At 41.2% G+C, this 13666-nt stretch overlaps 2 protein-coding genes across 2 annotated transcripts in view; both read left to right on the top strand.

The window, feature by feature from the left end:
• LOC136161629 (small ribosomal subunit protein uS14-like) overlaps nt 1–13666 on the top strand; it is a 539148-nt gene that overhangs the window by 409460 nt on the left and 116022 nt on the right. The window lies entirely within an intron of this gene.
• Nucleotides 406–1773, top strand: LOC136157548 (zinc finger protein 724-like). The gene is made up of 2 exons (XM_065919401.1): nt 406–1069; nt 1238–1773. The coding sequence occupies exons 1-2, from the start codon at nt 406–408 to the stop codon at nt 1771–1773; spliced, it is 1200 nt and encodes a 399-aa protein (XP_065775473.1).

Raw genomic sequence — 13666 nt, 5'->3', positions numbered from 1 at the left:
AGTTCCCAATACAACCAATTTGAGGGATCCTTTAACAAGGGTTTCTTGTTCTTCAACCAACAACTCTTTTCTCCTTGTTCCAAAATCTGGAATGTTGATAATAATGGGAGAGACCTTATTCAACCATCATTGTTCAATACATATGGAGGTATAATTAGTGTGGAACAACTTTCCAAGTGTAACAAAATGAGTAATTCCTTAAGCAGGAGCTCTACCCCCAATAATTACAAGAGTATACATGATGGAATGAGAAGCTCTTCATGCAATGAAACTGGCCATAATGTTGACCAAGACTCATATCTTGTGAAACAACAGGGACATCAGTTTTCAGACAATTCTAAACATCATAAGTGTAGGAATATGTTTTGTCAAAGCTCAAAACTTACTATTAATACTTATAAGAGTATGGATATTGGAGAGAAGGCTTATAATTGCTATTATTATGGTAAAGTTGTTAACCAGTCTTCAAAACTTATTCAACAGCAGATAATTCAGAGTAAGCGGAAACATTGCAAGTGTCATACATGTGGAAAAGTCTTTAGTAACTCACCCAATCGAAGTAGACATAGGAAAGTTCATACAGGAAGGAAACAATTCAAATGTACAGCATGTGGCCAAACCTTTAATCAGAGTTCATATTTAACTGAACATCTGGGAATGCATGCTGGGGAGAGACCTTATAAATGTACAGCATGTGGCAAGGCTTTTAAGCGGAGTTCAGATTTAACTGAACATCAGCGAGTCCATACTGGGGAGAGACCTTATAAATGTGCGTCATGTGGGAAGGCTTTTAAGCAAAGTTCAGCTTTAACTGAACATCAGCGAATCCATACTGGGGAGAGACCTTATAAATGTACAGCATGTGGCAAGACTTTTAAGCGGAGCCCAACTTTAACTCAACATCATCGAATCCATACTGGGGAGAGACTTTATAAATGTACAGCATGCGGCAAGGCTTTTAAGCGGAGTTCAACTTTAACTGAACATCACCGAATCCATACTAGGGAGAGACCTTATAAATGTACAGACTGTGGCAAAGCCTTTATCAATTATTTATTTCTTACTCGACATAAACGAATCCATTCTGGGGAGAGACCTTATAAATGTCCAGAATGTGACAAAGCCTTTATCTATTATTCACTTCTTACTCTACATCAACGAATCCATACTGGGGAGAGACCTTATAAATGTACAGCATGTGGCAAAGCCTTTATCCGTTATTATTTTCTTACTCGACATCAGCGAATACATACTGGGGAGAGACCTTATGAATGTACAGCATGTGGCAAGGCTTTTAAGCAGAGTTCAGATTTAACTCAACATCAGCGAATCCATACTGGAGAAAGACCTTATAAATGCACAGAATGTGGCAAAGCCTTTATCCGTTCTTATGTTCTTACTCGACATCTGCGAATCCATACTGGGGAGAGACCTTATAAATGTACAGCATGTGGCAAGGCTTTTAAGGAGATTTCAACTTTAACTCAACATCAGCGAATCCATACTGGGGAGAGGCCCTATAAATGTACAGCATGTGACAAGGCTTTTAAGAAAAGTTCAGATTTAACTCAACATCAGCGAATCCACACTAGGGAGAGACCTTCTAAATGTACAGACTGTGGCAAAGCCTTTATCAATTATTCACTTCTTACTCAACATCACCGAATCCATACTGGGGAGAGACCTTATAAATGTACAGCATGTGGCAAGGCCTTTTCCCAGAGTTCAGGTCTTTCTCGACATCAGAGAGTTCATGCTGCAGAGAAATGTTAGAAATGTAAGGAATGCTAGTTTTCAGCTTGAAAAAGGAAAAACTTCCTAGCATGATGTGAGAAAAAAGCTGCTGACAATACAGGAGTGATAGCCACCCACCGGAGCCAGACGTGTTCGTACCCCTGACTGCACATGGCCCTGCAGATGGAATGTGTCCTCAGAGGTACCAGCCAGACTCAAAGGAACAGGCCAAGAGCAGACTTGAGTTGTCTGCAGATTGGTTAAAACCGACTCTCCCAGGGGATTTTGTCATCTTTTCAAGTATCATCAATAGTTAACTCTGGGAAGCCTTATTTTCCCGCTTTCGAGAATGCTGGGTATAATGAAACCGGTGAAAAATTGAGTTTTGGTTTAAAGTAAGTGCTCTTTCCAGGTGAAAACTACTTTTTTGGGTTTGTTTTAAAGGTAAGAAGAGGAAGGGGAAATGTTGCTCTTTTAGTTTAATCATTACATTCGGTCTATGATGACATTTGATTATTAGACACAGCAGTGCCACTAATACATTTCTTGAGTTGTCAGAAATTGTCAACATCATTACTTTATGGCAAAGATAACTGTCTGAAGATAAATGGCTCATATTTTGGTGCAGTGTTTGATGTTCAAAACAAAATGTTACAACAGTAAACAAACATGAACTCAAAAAAAATAAAAAAGAAAAAAAAAAGAAATGTAAGGAATGTGGCAAAGGATTTCCTCACAGCCACCACCTCACTCACAATCAGAGAATTCATACTGCAGAGAAAGCCTAGAAATGAATCAGTGACAAAAACTTTGGTCCTAAATATACAATTTTGAAAAAACGAGTGTCTTCTTCGGAAAGATACCTGAATGAAATAAAAAAATGTAGAGTACTGTTTAATCAAACATCAAAAGTAACTTAATACCAGAGAATTCATACTAGAAAGCATGTCATTAGTACCCCTTTTGTTGAATTACTCTAAGAAGAAACACTGTAGCAAGTATTCCATAAGTAAAACACATACAAAATTGATATGTTAGTATGGATCACAAGATGAAGGGGTGGATATTTGCAGAGGTATAATTATTATTAATGTATCTTTGCTTATGTTAACGTTATTTGAGATTTTTAAGGAACCAAAACGAATGTAATTCAACTCTCAAATTACTACATGCTGTGATTTGTTTCTACTGTATATACGAACTTATGTTTTTGATGGTTGTTGCCCAGTGGTAAGAGAACCCCTTCTGTATTAAGTGAGAATCATTTACATTTATTCTCCACTGTATAAGATTTAGAACACAGTCGTGTTATATACACACTGAACCTCTGAATGGAGGTATTTGTCACTGATGTCAAACACCTCTGTGGTCACCATGATGTAAGTGTTCAGGGAATAATTCAAAGTAAGACAAAATTTGCTCTAAGTTTTCAATAATTATGTCACTTGCTCTTTAAGCATAAAAGAAGGATAGTTCATGAAAATCGAAGGTATTTTTATAACAGCAACATAGTGAAATCATGCTTATTATCTGGCAAGCTTGAAGTAAGGACACCTTCTCTTCTATCTGATGTAAGTATAGAAAACTCTTTCTGGAAAAGTCATATTAATATAATGAATGTCCCTCCATGTTTACTAAATTAGCCTCCATTTTGTAAACCATATAAATCACATTCTCAGATAATTTCATCAGAGAAACAGGAAAGTTTTTAGAAGCTTGTAATGTGTATTTTGATCAAGGAACAAACAAGAATTGTAAAAGGTTTTATTCCATCTGTGTAAAATTAATGTACCTTAATTAATAAAAGTGAATGGTTTTTCAGTGTTACAATTGATGTGGAATGAATGAAGGGTTAACGCACCACCAGCATTAACCTCTCCCAACTATTTAAGGTTGCAGGAAAGGTAACGTCATGATAGACTATTTGAAGCACAGGGGATGGCATCTGTAGAAATTAGTTCGTTACTGCCATTAAACCTCTCATAACTTCATATATTTCCCACCATTTCTACGTTGTATCTCCTCTCTGATTTTTATCTACATGGACATCGTGGTGGTTCTAATAAGAAGGATCATATATAGTACTGTTGAGAGCTCCCCTGAACTGCTCCATGCTGTTGCTGCCTCAGCGTCTGTCTGGGGAGCAGGCAGCCTGCAGGTCCTTGAACTCACACCAGCCAGTCCTGTGAGCACCTGCACTAGATGACCCCTTCCTTGGGACCAGCAGTCTTGCTGAACCCCAGGGTCTACTGCACAGGCCCCCCTTCAGTGTTACCCTCTGAGTTCACCAAAATCATGCTCGTCTTTGTTTGAATGGACCCATCCACATCTGTGGGGCCCACAGCACTTCACCCAGGGTCAGGTCCGAGCCCCAAGTACTGGAATTTTCTCTGCCTGGTTCTAGGCTTGACCTTCCTCAGGGGACCTCAAGACTTGCTGTGAGTTCTCTGAGGACCTAGAGTCATAAACTCACGTGCTGCAATTGTCCTTTGTTCTTTTAGCTAAAACTTTTCAGGGGCTCATTTAAGCAAATGTAAGTTTAACAAAGTCACAAAAAGAATAATCAACAGCCATGATGGGAAAATTCTGAACCAAGATTTATAAAATCTTTCCCTCTATCATTCTTAGCACATGTGTCTTGTAAGGCTTAAAGGAACTGTTTTCTTTTGGCTTTGTCATACTTTGAATGCAATATATAAATATCTGAAGATATATACATAATATGATTTATATAACACGTTGATTACAAGATATAAATATCTGAAGGCATACATGTTAGAAAACCAAGAAGGAATATGTGAGTGTATGTATTTTTACACATTTAACTTAAAGAATTTAGAAATGCTAGATGAAACTGGTCATTTCAGAATTGCAGATGATTTACTACAAACTATAAAACTTGTCAATTTGTCGATTAATCTGTTTTGTCTACTTTTCATGGAATTCATTTCCTTCAATGCCAGGAGGTTATGTTTTTTAAGAACTTCCACACGGTCCTCCTTCATGACTGCATCAGTTTACATTCCCTCCAGCCATGTAGGAAGTTCCCTGATCTCCAAGCCCCTTCAGCGTTTATGATATTATTAGTGGGCTTTTTGCTCATTGTTCTGACTGGCATGCGGTGATACATCCCTGTAGCTTTGCTCTGCATTCCTTATTGTTCAGCGCTGGTGAGCATCTTTCTTTGCCTCCTGCCCATGGAAAGAGCAAGCTGCCCGCCCGGCCTCAGCAGCTGTGGGCACAGGCTCAGTCTCCCCACAGCACGTGGAGGATTCCTGGGCCAGGGGTGCGGCCCTTGTCCCCGCAGGGTCAGACGGGTTCTCCACCACCGGTGACCAGTCTGTTTAGCTTTTTTCCTTTTGAGACATATATGTATATATTTATTTATTGGAACATAATTGCTTTACAATGTTCTGCTAGTCTGTGTTGTATGACGTCATCAATCAGCCGTGAGTATACATAAATCTTCTCCCTCTTGGCCCTCCCTCCCGTGGTCTCACTTTCACCCCTCTCCTCAGCACAGAGCACCAAGCTGAGCTCCTGTGGTAAACAGCAGCTTCCCACCAGCTTCCTATTTTCACCATCAGTTCAGTTGCTCACTCGTGTCTGACTGACCCCATGGAGTGCTGCTCGCCATGTCTCCTGTCCATCACCAACTCCTGGAGCTTGCTCAAACTCACGTCCATTGAGTCAGTGATGCCATCCAACCACCTCATCCTCTGTTGTCCCCTTTTCCTCCCCCTTTCAGTCTTTCCCAGTGTCAGGGTCTCTTCAAATCAGTCAGTTCTTCACATCAGATGGCCAAAGTATTGAATTTTCAGCTTCAACATCAGTCCTTCCAATGCATATCAGGATTGATATCCTTTAGGATGGACTGGTTGGATCTCCTTTTAGTCCATCGGACTCTCAAGAGTGTTCTCCAAAGTTTTACCCATGGTGGTGTATATATGTCAATGGTCTTTCAATTGGTCCCCCTGTTCTGCTGTGTCCACGTCTGATCTCTATATTTGTGCAAATATTGTCTTAACAGATATGTATGGAATTTAAAATATGGTATTGATGAACTTATTTACTAAGCAGGAATATAGGCGCAGAGGTAGTTCTTAAACTTTTGCATGCTAAGCTTTCAAGGCATAAAATACATTGACAATCATTCCATGCATTTTACTGTTCTAGCCATGTGTTCTGGGAAACAAACTGATTCAGAAGGATAATGCAGATAGTGGAGTGCAGTTTATTACACCGGCGGGGCCAAGGCAGAGTCTCCTCTTAGCCAAGGACCCTGAACAGTTTTTGTGAAAACTTTATATACACTAGTGAACTTGCTCAAACCCACCTCCCCAAATTCCTTGAAACGAGTTTGGACAAAGTAAAAGAGAGATACAATCAAAGTTAACCCATGATTCATGTGTCACAGGACTAAATAAACAGTGGATATTTATCAACAGGCCTGCGGTCATATCCAGATAAACAGAATGGAATTTACCACTTTGTTCTGTTACAGAGATAATTAGCATATTCTTTTAGGCAACAGAGTCTAAGTACAAGACTTGAGGCACTTTTATGGGGGGCGGGGTGGGATCTGATTTTCCATTGGTATGCCATTTCTACAGTCACTGGAGCGCAAAGTTCAGAGTCCACTGGGAGGGTGACCATGCATGTAGGCTAATGCTCACAGCCTGGCCTAAGACGGAGGCCAGCTCTGTCTGTTTCCTCCTTCATTACTAAGTGAAAGAAGACCATTTGAGAATGCTACAAAAAGTAGGATTTCTACAATATGACTTTTGGTGTCGGTAAATGTTCATATGTGTGCTCAGTTGTGTCTGAGTATTTGTGATCCCAGGGGCTGTAGCCTGCCAGGCTCACCTCTGTCCAAAGATTTCCCAGGAAAGGATACTGGAGTGGGTTGCCATCTCTTCCTCCAGGGGATCTTCCTGATCCAAGGATTGAACCCACATCACTTGGATGTCCTGCATCGGCAGGCAGATTTCTTACCACTCAGTCACCTGGGAATCTAGTAAGAAATATAGAAGAGATTAAAAAGGGCATGATTACCATGGATTTCAAAGGAGGGACTATGAACACCTAAGTCTAGAGAACTTTCTGGAACATGAAATAATTTGTGTTAAACTGTCATGATGGACACATGTTATTAAACATTTATCTAGAGGTATGGACTGCACATTCCTAAAAGAGGAACACTGGGGGTAAACTAGAGACTTTATCTATTTACTGCCCATGTAGATTCATCAGTGGTAATGTTATAGCCATGCTTTCCCGGAAACAAACTCACTCAGAAGGACAATGCAGATAGTGGAGTTCAGTTTATTACACCAGCTGGCCCAAGGCAGAGTCTCCTCTTAGCCAAGGCCCTGACGAGCATTTGTGAAAATCTTTTATACCCCATGTGAACGTGTCCAAACCCACCACCCCAACCTCTTGATGCTTACAAAGGAAAGGTAAATACAATCACTATAACCCCGTCATTCACGTGTTGTGTGTTCGAACAGTTAAAAATCCATAAGCCCGCGGTTACATTCCAACCAGTTAATAACCGATAAGCCTGTGTCTACATTCTGATAGATAGTGTTCGGAGGCAAGGGTGATTAGTGTCTGTTTTCTCTTAGGTGATGAGTAACCTGGATATGATCTTCAAGGTTCCCCTGTCTGGAGGGTGTCTTATCCTTCCATTGTCGTTCCCACAGGCACTAAGCAGAGAGTTCAGAGACCACTGGAGCGGTGGCCGAGCATGATCAGCACAGACAGGCCTGAGATGGAGTCCAGGCCCTATGGATTCCTTCTTCACTAACAAATGCTCACTCTGGTGGGGAAAGCTAAGTAGGGTGATTTTCCCCATGTGGGAACAAGAGGTATATGGGAAATGTCTATACTTTATTCTCAATTCTGCTGTGAAACTAAATCTTCTACAAAGTTGGTACTGGTGAATGCAGATTGAATATTTTTTAGAATACATAATATGAGAAAGATGAATATACCTCTATCTTTAATTTTTCCTTGCTCATTGTACTTTAAAGATGTGGGAAAATAGAACTCTCTGAATGGAGCAGACAACGAACTGTTGCAGTTGATTCATAAAACCTCGAAAAACACACAGGAAGTAGAGCAACAACATTCTCAGGTGTTAATTCATGTGTGATGTAACTTATGATAACACCCATCATTACCTCCTTGGTTGGTCATCAGAGAGAATTTAGGGCACCGTTTTCAGAGGCATTTGGCTCCGCCCATACGCACTGTGAACCTAGCGTGTCCTGCTCAGTTGAGTTCAGTTCAGTGGCTCAGTCGCCCTGGACTGCAGCACGCCAGGCCTCCTGCTGCCCCAGGTTTCTTTTTCAAGAAAGCGGGGATGGAAATGCCTCCAGGCTCCTGGTCTCTGAAGTTGGAGGTGTCACGCCTGCAGAGAGGTGGTCACAAAGCAAATCATTTTGTGAAAAGCTGTGTCCCCAGGCTGCAGAGGGGGGTGAAAAAAACTAAGGACAGGGGAGATCTTTGGGAAGAATTCTGCAAGTAAAGCCTGGCAGGAAACCAAGACCCCCAGGTGATTCCCACCACTCACTCACCTCTTCCCTCCCAGCCCCCAAGGGTACAGGCAGGCTGTGGACCACCACACCCATCCTAGAGAGAGCCTCTCCCCAGGGAATCAGGTTGACCTTCTTTGTTTCTAGAAGTTCCCTCCCTAAACCTTCCCTGCCTGAGGTCTCAGGTGTGAGGTTTCTCCTCAGGGCTCTGAATGCGGGTCTTCCTCTTGCATTTTTTTCACAAACCTCATAGGCTGGGTCAGGTAGCCCAGAAGCAGGGTCCATTGTCTCTCGTGAACTGTTCTCTGTAACTCGAAAAGTAAGGAGAAGAACTAGCTCGGACAATCTGCAAATAGTGTAGAGCACCAGGATGTGATTAGCATTATCAGGTTAGTCTTGATTCCCCACTAAAGACTGGGAACACAGAAAGTCGAAAAGCAGCTCAGAAAAGGGTGGGCGAAACAGGAAAACTTTTTCCTCTCTTTCACTGCAGCAGTACCAGGTTAAACAGCTGCATGGATGCCATTGAAGGTATTTTCTCAAGATGCAGATGTGAGTTTGCGACGTAACATCCCCAAAGAAGACGCAGAGCAGGAGGAAGAAGAGGAGGAAATGGCAGCTTCTCAGGTACATGTCCTGTCCCGGGCCTGGGGCTGTGTCTGCTTTTCTTCCTGAAATGCCTGGACTGAGAACCTGCAAACCTTTAGTTCTCTGCTTCTAACTTTTCTGCCTGGGTGTTTGTTATCAACTTCTTTATTTTTTCCTTTTCTTCTTCTCATAGTGAAGCCTGGCTCTTTAGACCACTTCTCCCTTGTGTCCCAGAATCTTGTCTCCCTTGTCTGTAACCTGGCTTTCTACGGAGCATGATGAATTCTCAGCATGAATTAGCGACTTTCAACTGGTGAATATATTGCCTTTGTGAGAGAGAAACACGGAGAGGCACTGGTATCCGAGATTCCCACTGGGATGTGGTTCGGTGTTGGGATCTTAGGGAACGAGGGGAAATGCCATGATGAGTTTCCATGGGGATGCAATTTCAGCTCTTTAGGAGTTAGAAAATGCCCTTATATATTGAATAAACTCAGTGATCCAGAATTTTTCAGAAAATGCTCAGAAGTAAAAAGAAAACTAGGGGATACTGTCCTCTGTAATGCTAAGACTTAGTAGTTAAACACATTGTTTGGTAGTTAGAATAGGGGAAAAGAGTCCAAAATGGCGGTGGCTAAAAGACCTGGAAGGGAAAGCCCGCGAAAATAAAACAAAAGAAGGTCGGAGGACTGGAGTGAGATAATCAGGTAAAACAAACAACGCGCCTGCCTAGGCCCGATTTGCATAAGACAGACCCAGGGGCAGAGAAACAGATAAAAACAGGAGCCAAACTCCTTTTTCTTCTTTCTCTCTCTCCCCCGCGCGTTGGGGCGATATTTTCTTCGTGTCTTTGGATCGACCTGTCCTCACAACTCGAAGATGAATTTTCTGGGTATTATCTAAATAAATAGAGCTGTAACACTGATTTATTTAAGAGCTATAACATGATCTGTCCTCCGAGAGCCTTGACCCGCCAAGGGGCTTTAATGTCCGTCACTCGAAATTTTCGTTGTGACGAGACAAAGAACCGAGGAACATACACTCGCATGACAACATTGTTAGGATACAAAACAGAAGAAGTTTATATGAAATGAATTTTGCATAAACTGATATTTTTTATGTTAGGTTCAAGTTATAATTTCCTTGTTTTTTCCGAAATGCCCAGGTTCTGATAGTGCATCTTCCGTGTGATCCATTTACAACATGACAGATGATGTCCACTGGCTCTGGTGATTTCTCTGAGATTATCAGGCTATAAAGTTCACTTTTTTCCCCCTCTGTCTTTAGACAAAGCTGTGGAAAAATGGAATGAGGAACATGTGAAAACCCTCACACTTAATGGAGAAACTCCACCTCTTCTTGGTTTCTCTTTGCTTTGGAAAATGAACACTCACTGTGTTGATGATAGATACTGGGTTTTGGGAGTGGGAGTTTTCATCACTCAAGCCCAAGTGTGATGTTTCCAGTACACTCCACGCTCATATCACAGAGAAAGTCTGACTCACATTTTTGCATTTTTTAATCAAAATATTTGCAACAATTCTATTGGTGCTAGTCTGTTTTCACCTGTGTTTAATATCTAAGATACAGCTCAACAAAATGATCCAGTTTTTCAAGACATTAAAATTTCAGAACCAAGAACCTTAATTTATCTCATACCATTGTATATGTTTGCACCTTTGTGTATTTAAAATATACAAAGAATATCATCCACAAGTAGATGTATATATTTTAACCCATTAAAAATAATCTCGATTTTATTGACATGAATATGAATGACTGAACTGAACTGAACATGAACTGACTTTATTGACATGAATATCGATTTTATTGACATGAATATGAATGAACTCAGCTGAACTGAACTGAACTGAACATGAATCAGTTCAGTTCAGTCGCTCATTCGTGTCTGACTCTTTGTGACCCCATGAACCGCAGCACTCCAGGTCTCCCTGTCCATCACCAACTCCTGGAGTTTACCCAAACTCATGTCCATTGAGTCAGGGATGCCATCTAACCATCTCATCCTCTGTCGTCCCCTTCTCCTCCTGCCTTCAATCTTTCCCAACATCAGGGTCTTTTCAGATGAGTCAGTTTTTCGCATCAGATGGCCAAAATATTGGAGTTTCAGCTTGAACATCAGTCCTTCCAATGAACATCCAAACTGATTTCCTTTAGGATGGACTGATTGCATCTCCTTGCAGGCCAAGGGACTCTCAATAGTCTTCTACAACACCACAGTTCAAAAGCATCAATTCTTCTGTGCTCAGCTTTCTTTATAGTCCAACTCTCTCATCCATACATGACTACTGGAAAATCCATAGCCTTGACTAGACGGACCTGTGTGGACAGAGTAATGTTTCTTCTTTTTAATATGCTGTCTAGGTTGGTCATAACTTTCCTTCCAAGGAATAAGCATCTTTTAATTTCGTGGCTGCTGTCACCATCTGCCGTGATTTTGGAGCCCCCAAAATAAAGTCAGCCACTGTTTCCACTCTTTCCCCATCTATTTACCATGAAGTGATGGGACTGGATGCCGTGATCTTAGTTTTCTGAATGCTAGCTTCTCCTTAATACTCTTTGTAAGTATATAGTCTCATTTTAATATATGTCTGTATGTATCAAAATGTTTATCTTTTTCTTGTTTTGGTATTCTCCCCAGTTATATAAAGTTCTTTTTAAAAAATACACGTATTTATGTTTGGCTGAGTTGTGTCTTGGTTGTACTCTGCAGAATCTTGGAGCCATGTGGGAGACTTTGTTGCAGCAGGCACACTTTAGCTGTGGCGTGTGGGATCTAGTTCTCTACCAAGGGACTGAACCCGGCCCCCTGACTTGGGAGCTAAGACTACCAGGGAAGACCCTAGGAAAACTCCTATACACTTTCTTTAGTGTTGTCTCTGTGTATTTGTGTTTTACCAGTTAAATTTTAGTTCACATAAGCTGAAGAAAATTCAAGATGCCATTTAAAGACGCCATTAATGCAAATATTGTCAAAATATTTGCAAAACGGTGGAACAACAATGTAGTTGATTTTATATTATTTATGTGGTGCATTCAAGACCCTGTAAAACTTTTAGAAAGACATATAGTATATACTAAATAGTTGAAAGGATTATTGCTGCTTGGGTACTATTCTATCAGGCCTGTCAATTTTGTAAAACACTTAAAATGCAAAGTTAAGTATAAATTCTTACCTTAGTGGTCAACCTCTTTGATATTCAGAACCGTCATTCATGTGCCAGAATTTTCAACATTACTAGTTAAAATAAGCTTGTTAAAAATGCGGCACATTGGCCCCACTCCAGAACTCTTAGATCAGAGCATGCTTTTAAAAAATATTTCCTGTTTCCTTGATAGGGGGCTTCCCTGGTGGCTCAGATGGTGAAGAATCTGCCTGCAATGTGGGAGACCGGGGTCCGATCCCTTGGTGGGGAAGATATCCCTGGAGATGGAAATGGCAACTCATTCCAGTATTCCTGCCTGAAAAATCCCATGGACAGAGAAGCCTGGCATGCTACAGTCTATGGGGCCGGAAAGAATCAGACATGACTGAGTGACTAACATGCTTTCCTTGATAGACAGTTTATCCTGTGTCACACGAGTACAACTCTCAAAAATAGATAAGTCAGTGTTGATGCGATTGTTTTATAATTTCTCTTCCAGATCAGAATAGTTTTTATAGTGGTCTGTGGGTCATATCTCATTCTCATTTTCTGGGGTTAGAAATACAGTGGAAAATACGGCAGTATAAAATTTATATTCCTGTGTAACACCAAACATTCTCCTAAATCAGAACCATTTCTCTTGCTGGTTTCATCTTGGTTCACATTAGGAAGTCTTCCCAGGTCCACATGGCTCATGTCCTTTGTATTTCAGGGGCTGCTGACATTCTAGGATGTTACCATAGATTTCACGCAAGAGGAGTGGGAATGCCTGGACCTCAGTCAGCGGGAATTGTACAGGGACGTGATGTTAGAGAACTACGGGAATCTGGCCTGCTTGGTGAGGGTCATTAACTTCCAAAATCCCTCAAAACCCCAAAATTCCAAAAACTTCAGGGTTTTGGTTCATTCATTCTAGAATGTCTCCTGGAATTTTCTGCTTTGTCCAGTAGAGATTAAGATCCCTACTTTCCAGGGGAAACTAACCTTCTTTTTTGATATAACCTGCCTCCTTGTTGTTCAGTCGCTAATTCATGTCCAACTCTTTGCGATCCTGTGGAATGCAGCAAGCCAGGCTTCCCTAGCCTTCTTTAACTCCCAGAGTTTGCTCAAATTCATATCCATTGAGTCAATAATGCTATGCAACCATCTCATCTTCTGCCACTCCCTTCCCCTGCCCTCAGTCTTTCCCAGCATCAGGGTCTTTTCCAATGAATTGGCTCTTCGCATCAGGTGGCCGAAGTATTGGAGCTTCAGCATTAGTCCTTCCAATGAATATTCAGGGTTGATTTCTTTAGGATTGACTGGTGTGATCTCCTTGCTGACCAAGGGACTCGCAAGAGTCTTCTCCAGCACCACAGTTCAAAGGCATCAATTCTTCGGTGCTCAGCCTTCCTTATGTTTCAAATATCACATCCATACATGAGTTTTGTAAAAGCCATAGCATTGACTATACGGACCTTTGTTGGCAAAGTGATGTCTCTGCTTTTTAATATGCTGTCTTTGTCATAACTTTTCTTCCAAAGGGCAAGCATCTTTTAATTTCATGCCTGCAGTCACCATCTTCAATAATTTTGGAGCCCCCGCCCCCCCTCCCAAAATTCAATCTGTCACTGTTTCCACTTTTCCCCTATTAGCCAT

This window comes from Muntiacus reevesi, chromosome 2, assembly GCF_963930625.1.
Source record: "Muntiacus reevesi chromosome 2, mMunRee1.1, whole genome shotgun sequence".
Taxonomy (NCBI): Eukaryota; Metazoa; Chordata; class Mammalia; order Artiodactyla; family Cervidae; genus Muntiacus; species Muntiacus reevesi.
The sequence above is the reverse complement of the archived record's forward strand: the minus strand, read 5'-3'. Positions and strand labels throughout refer to the sequence as shown.

Bases quoted from the DNA above. Each gene is read 5' to 3' on its own strand.
- LOC136157548 (XM_065919401.1), top strand. From the start codon at position 406: ATGGATATTGGAGAGAAGGCTTATAATTGCTATTATTATGGTAAAGTT. The intron at 1,070-1,237 runs ATAAACGAATCC...TTCTTACTCGAC, and splicing joins TTATTTATTTCTTACTCGAC to ATCAGCGAATACATACTGGG.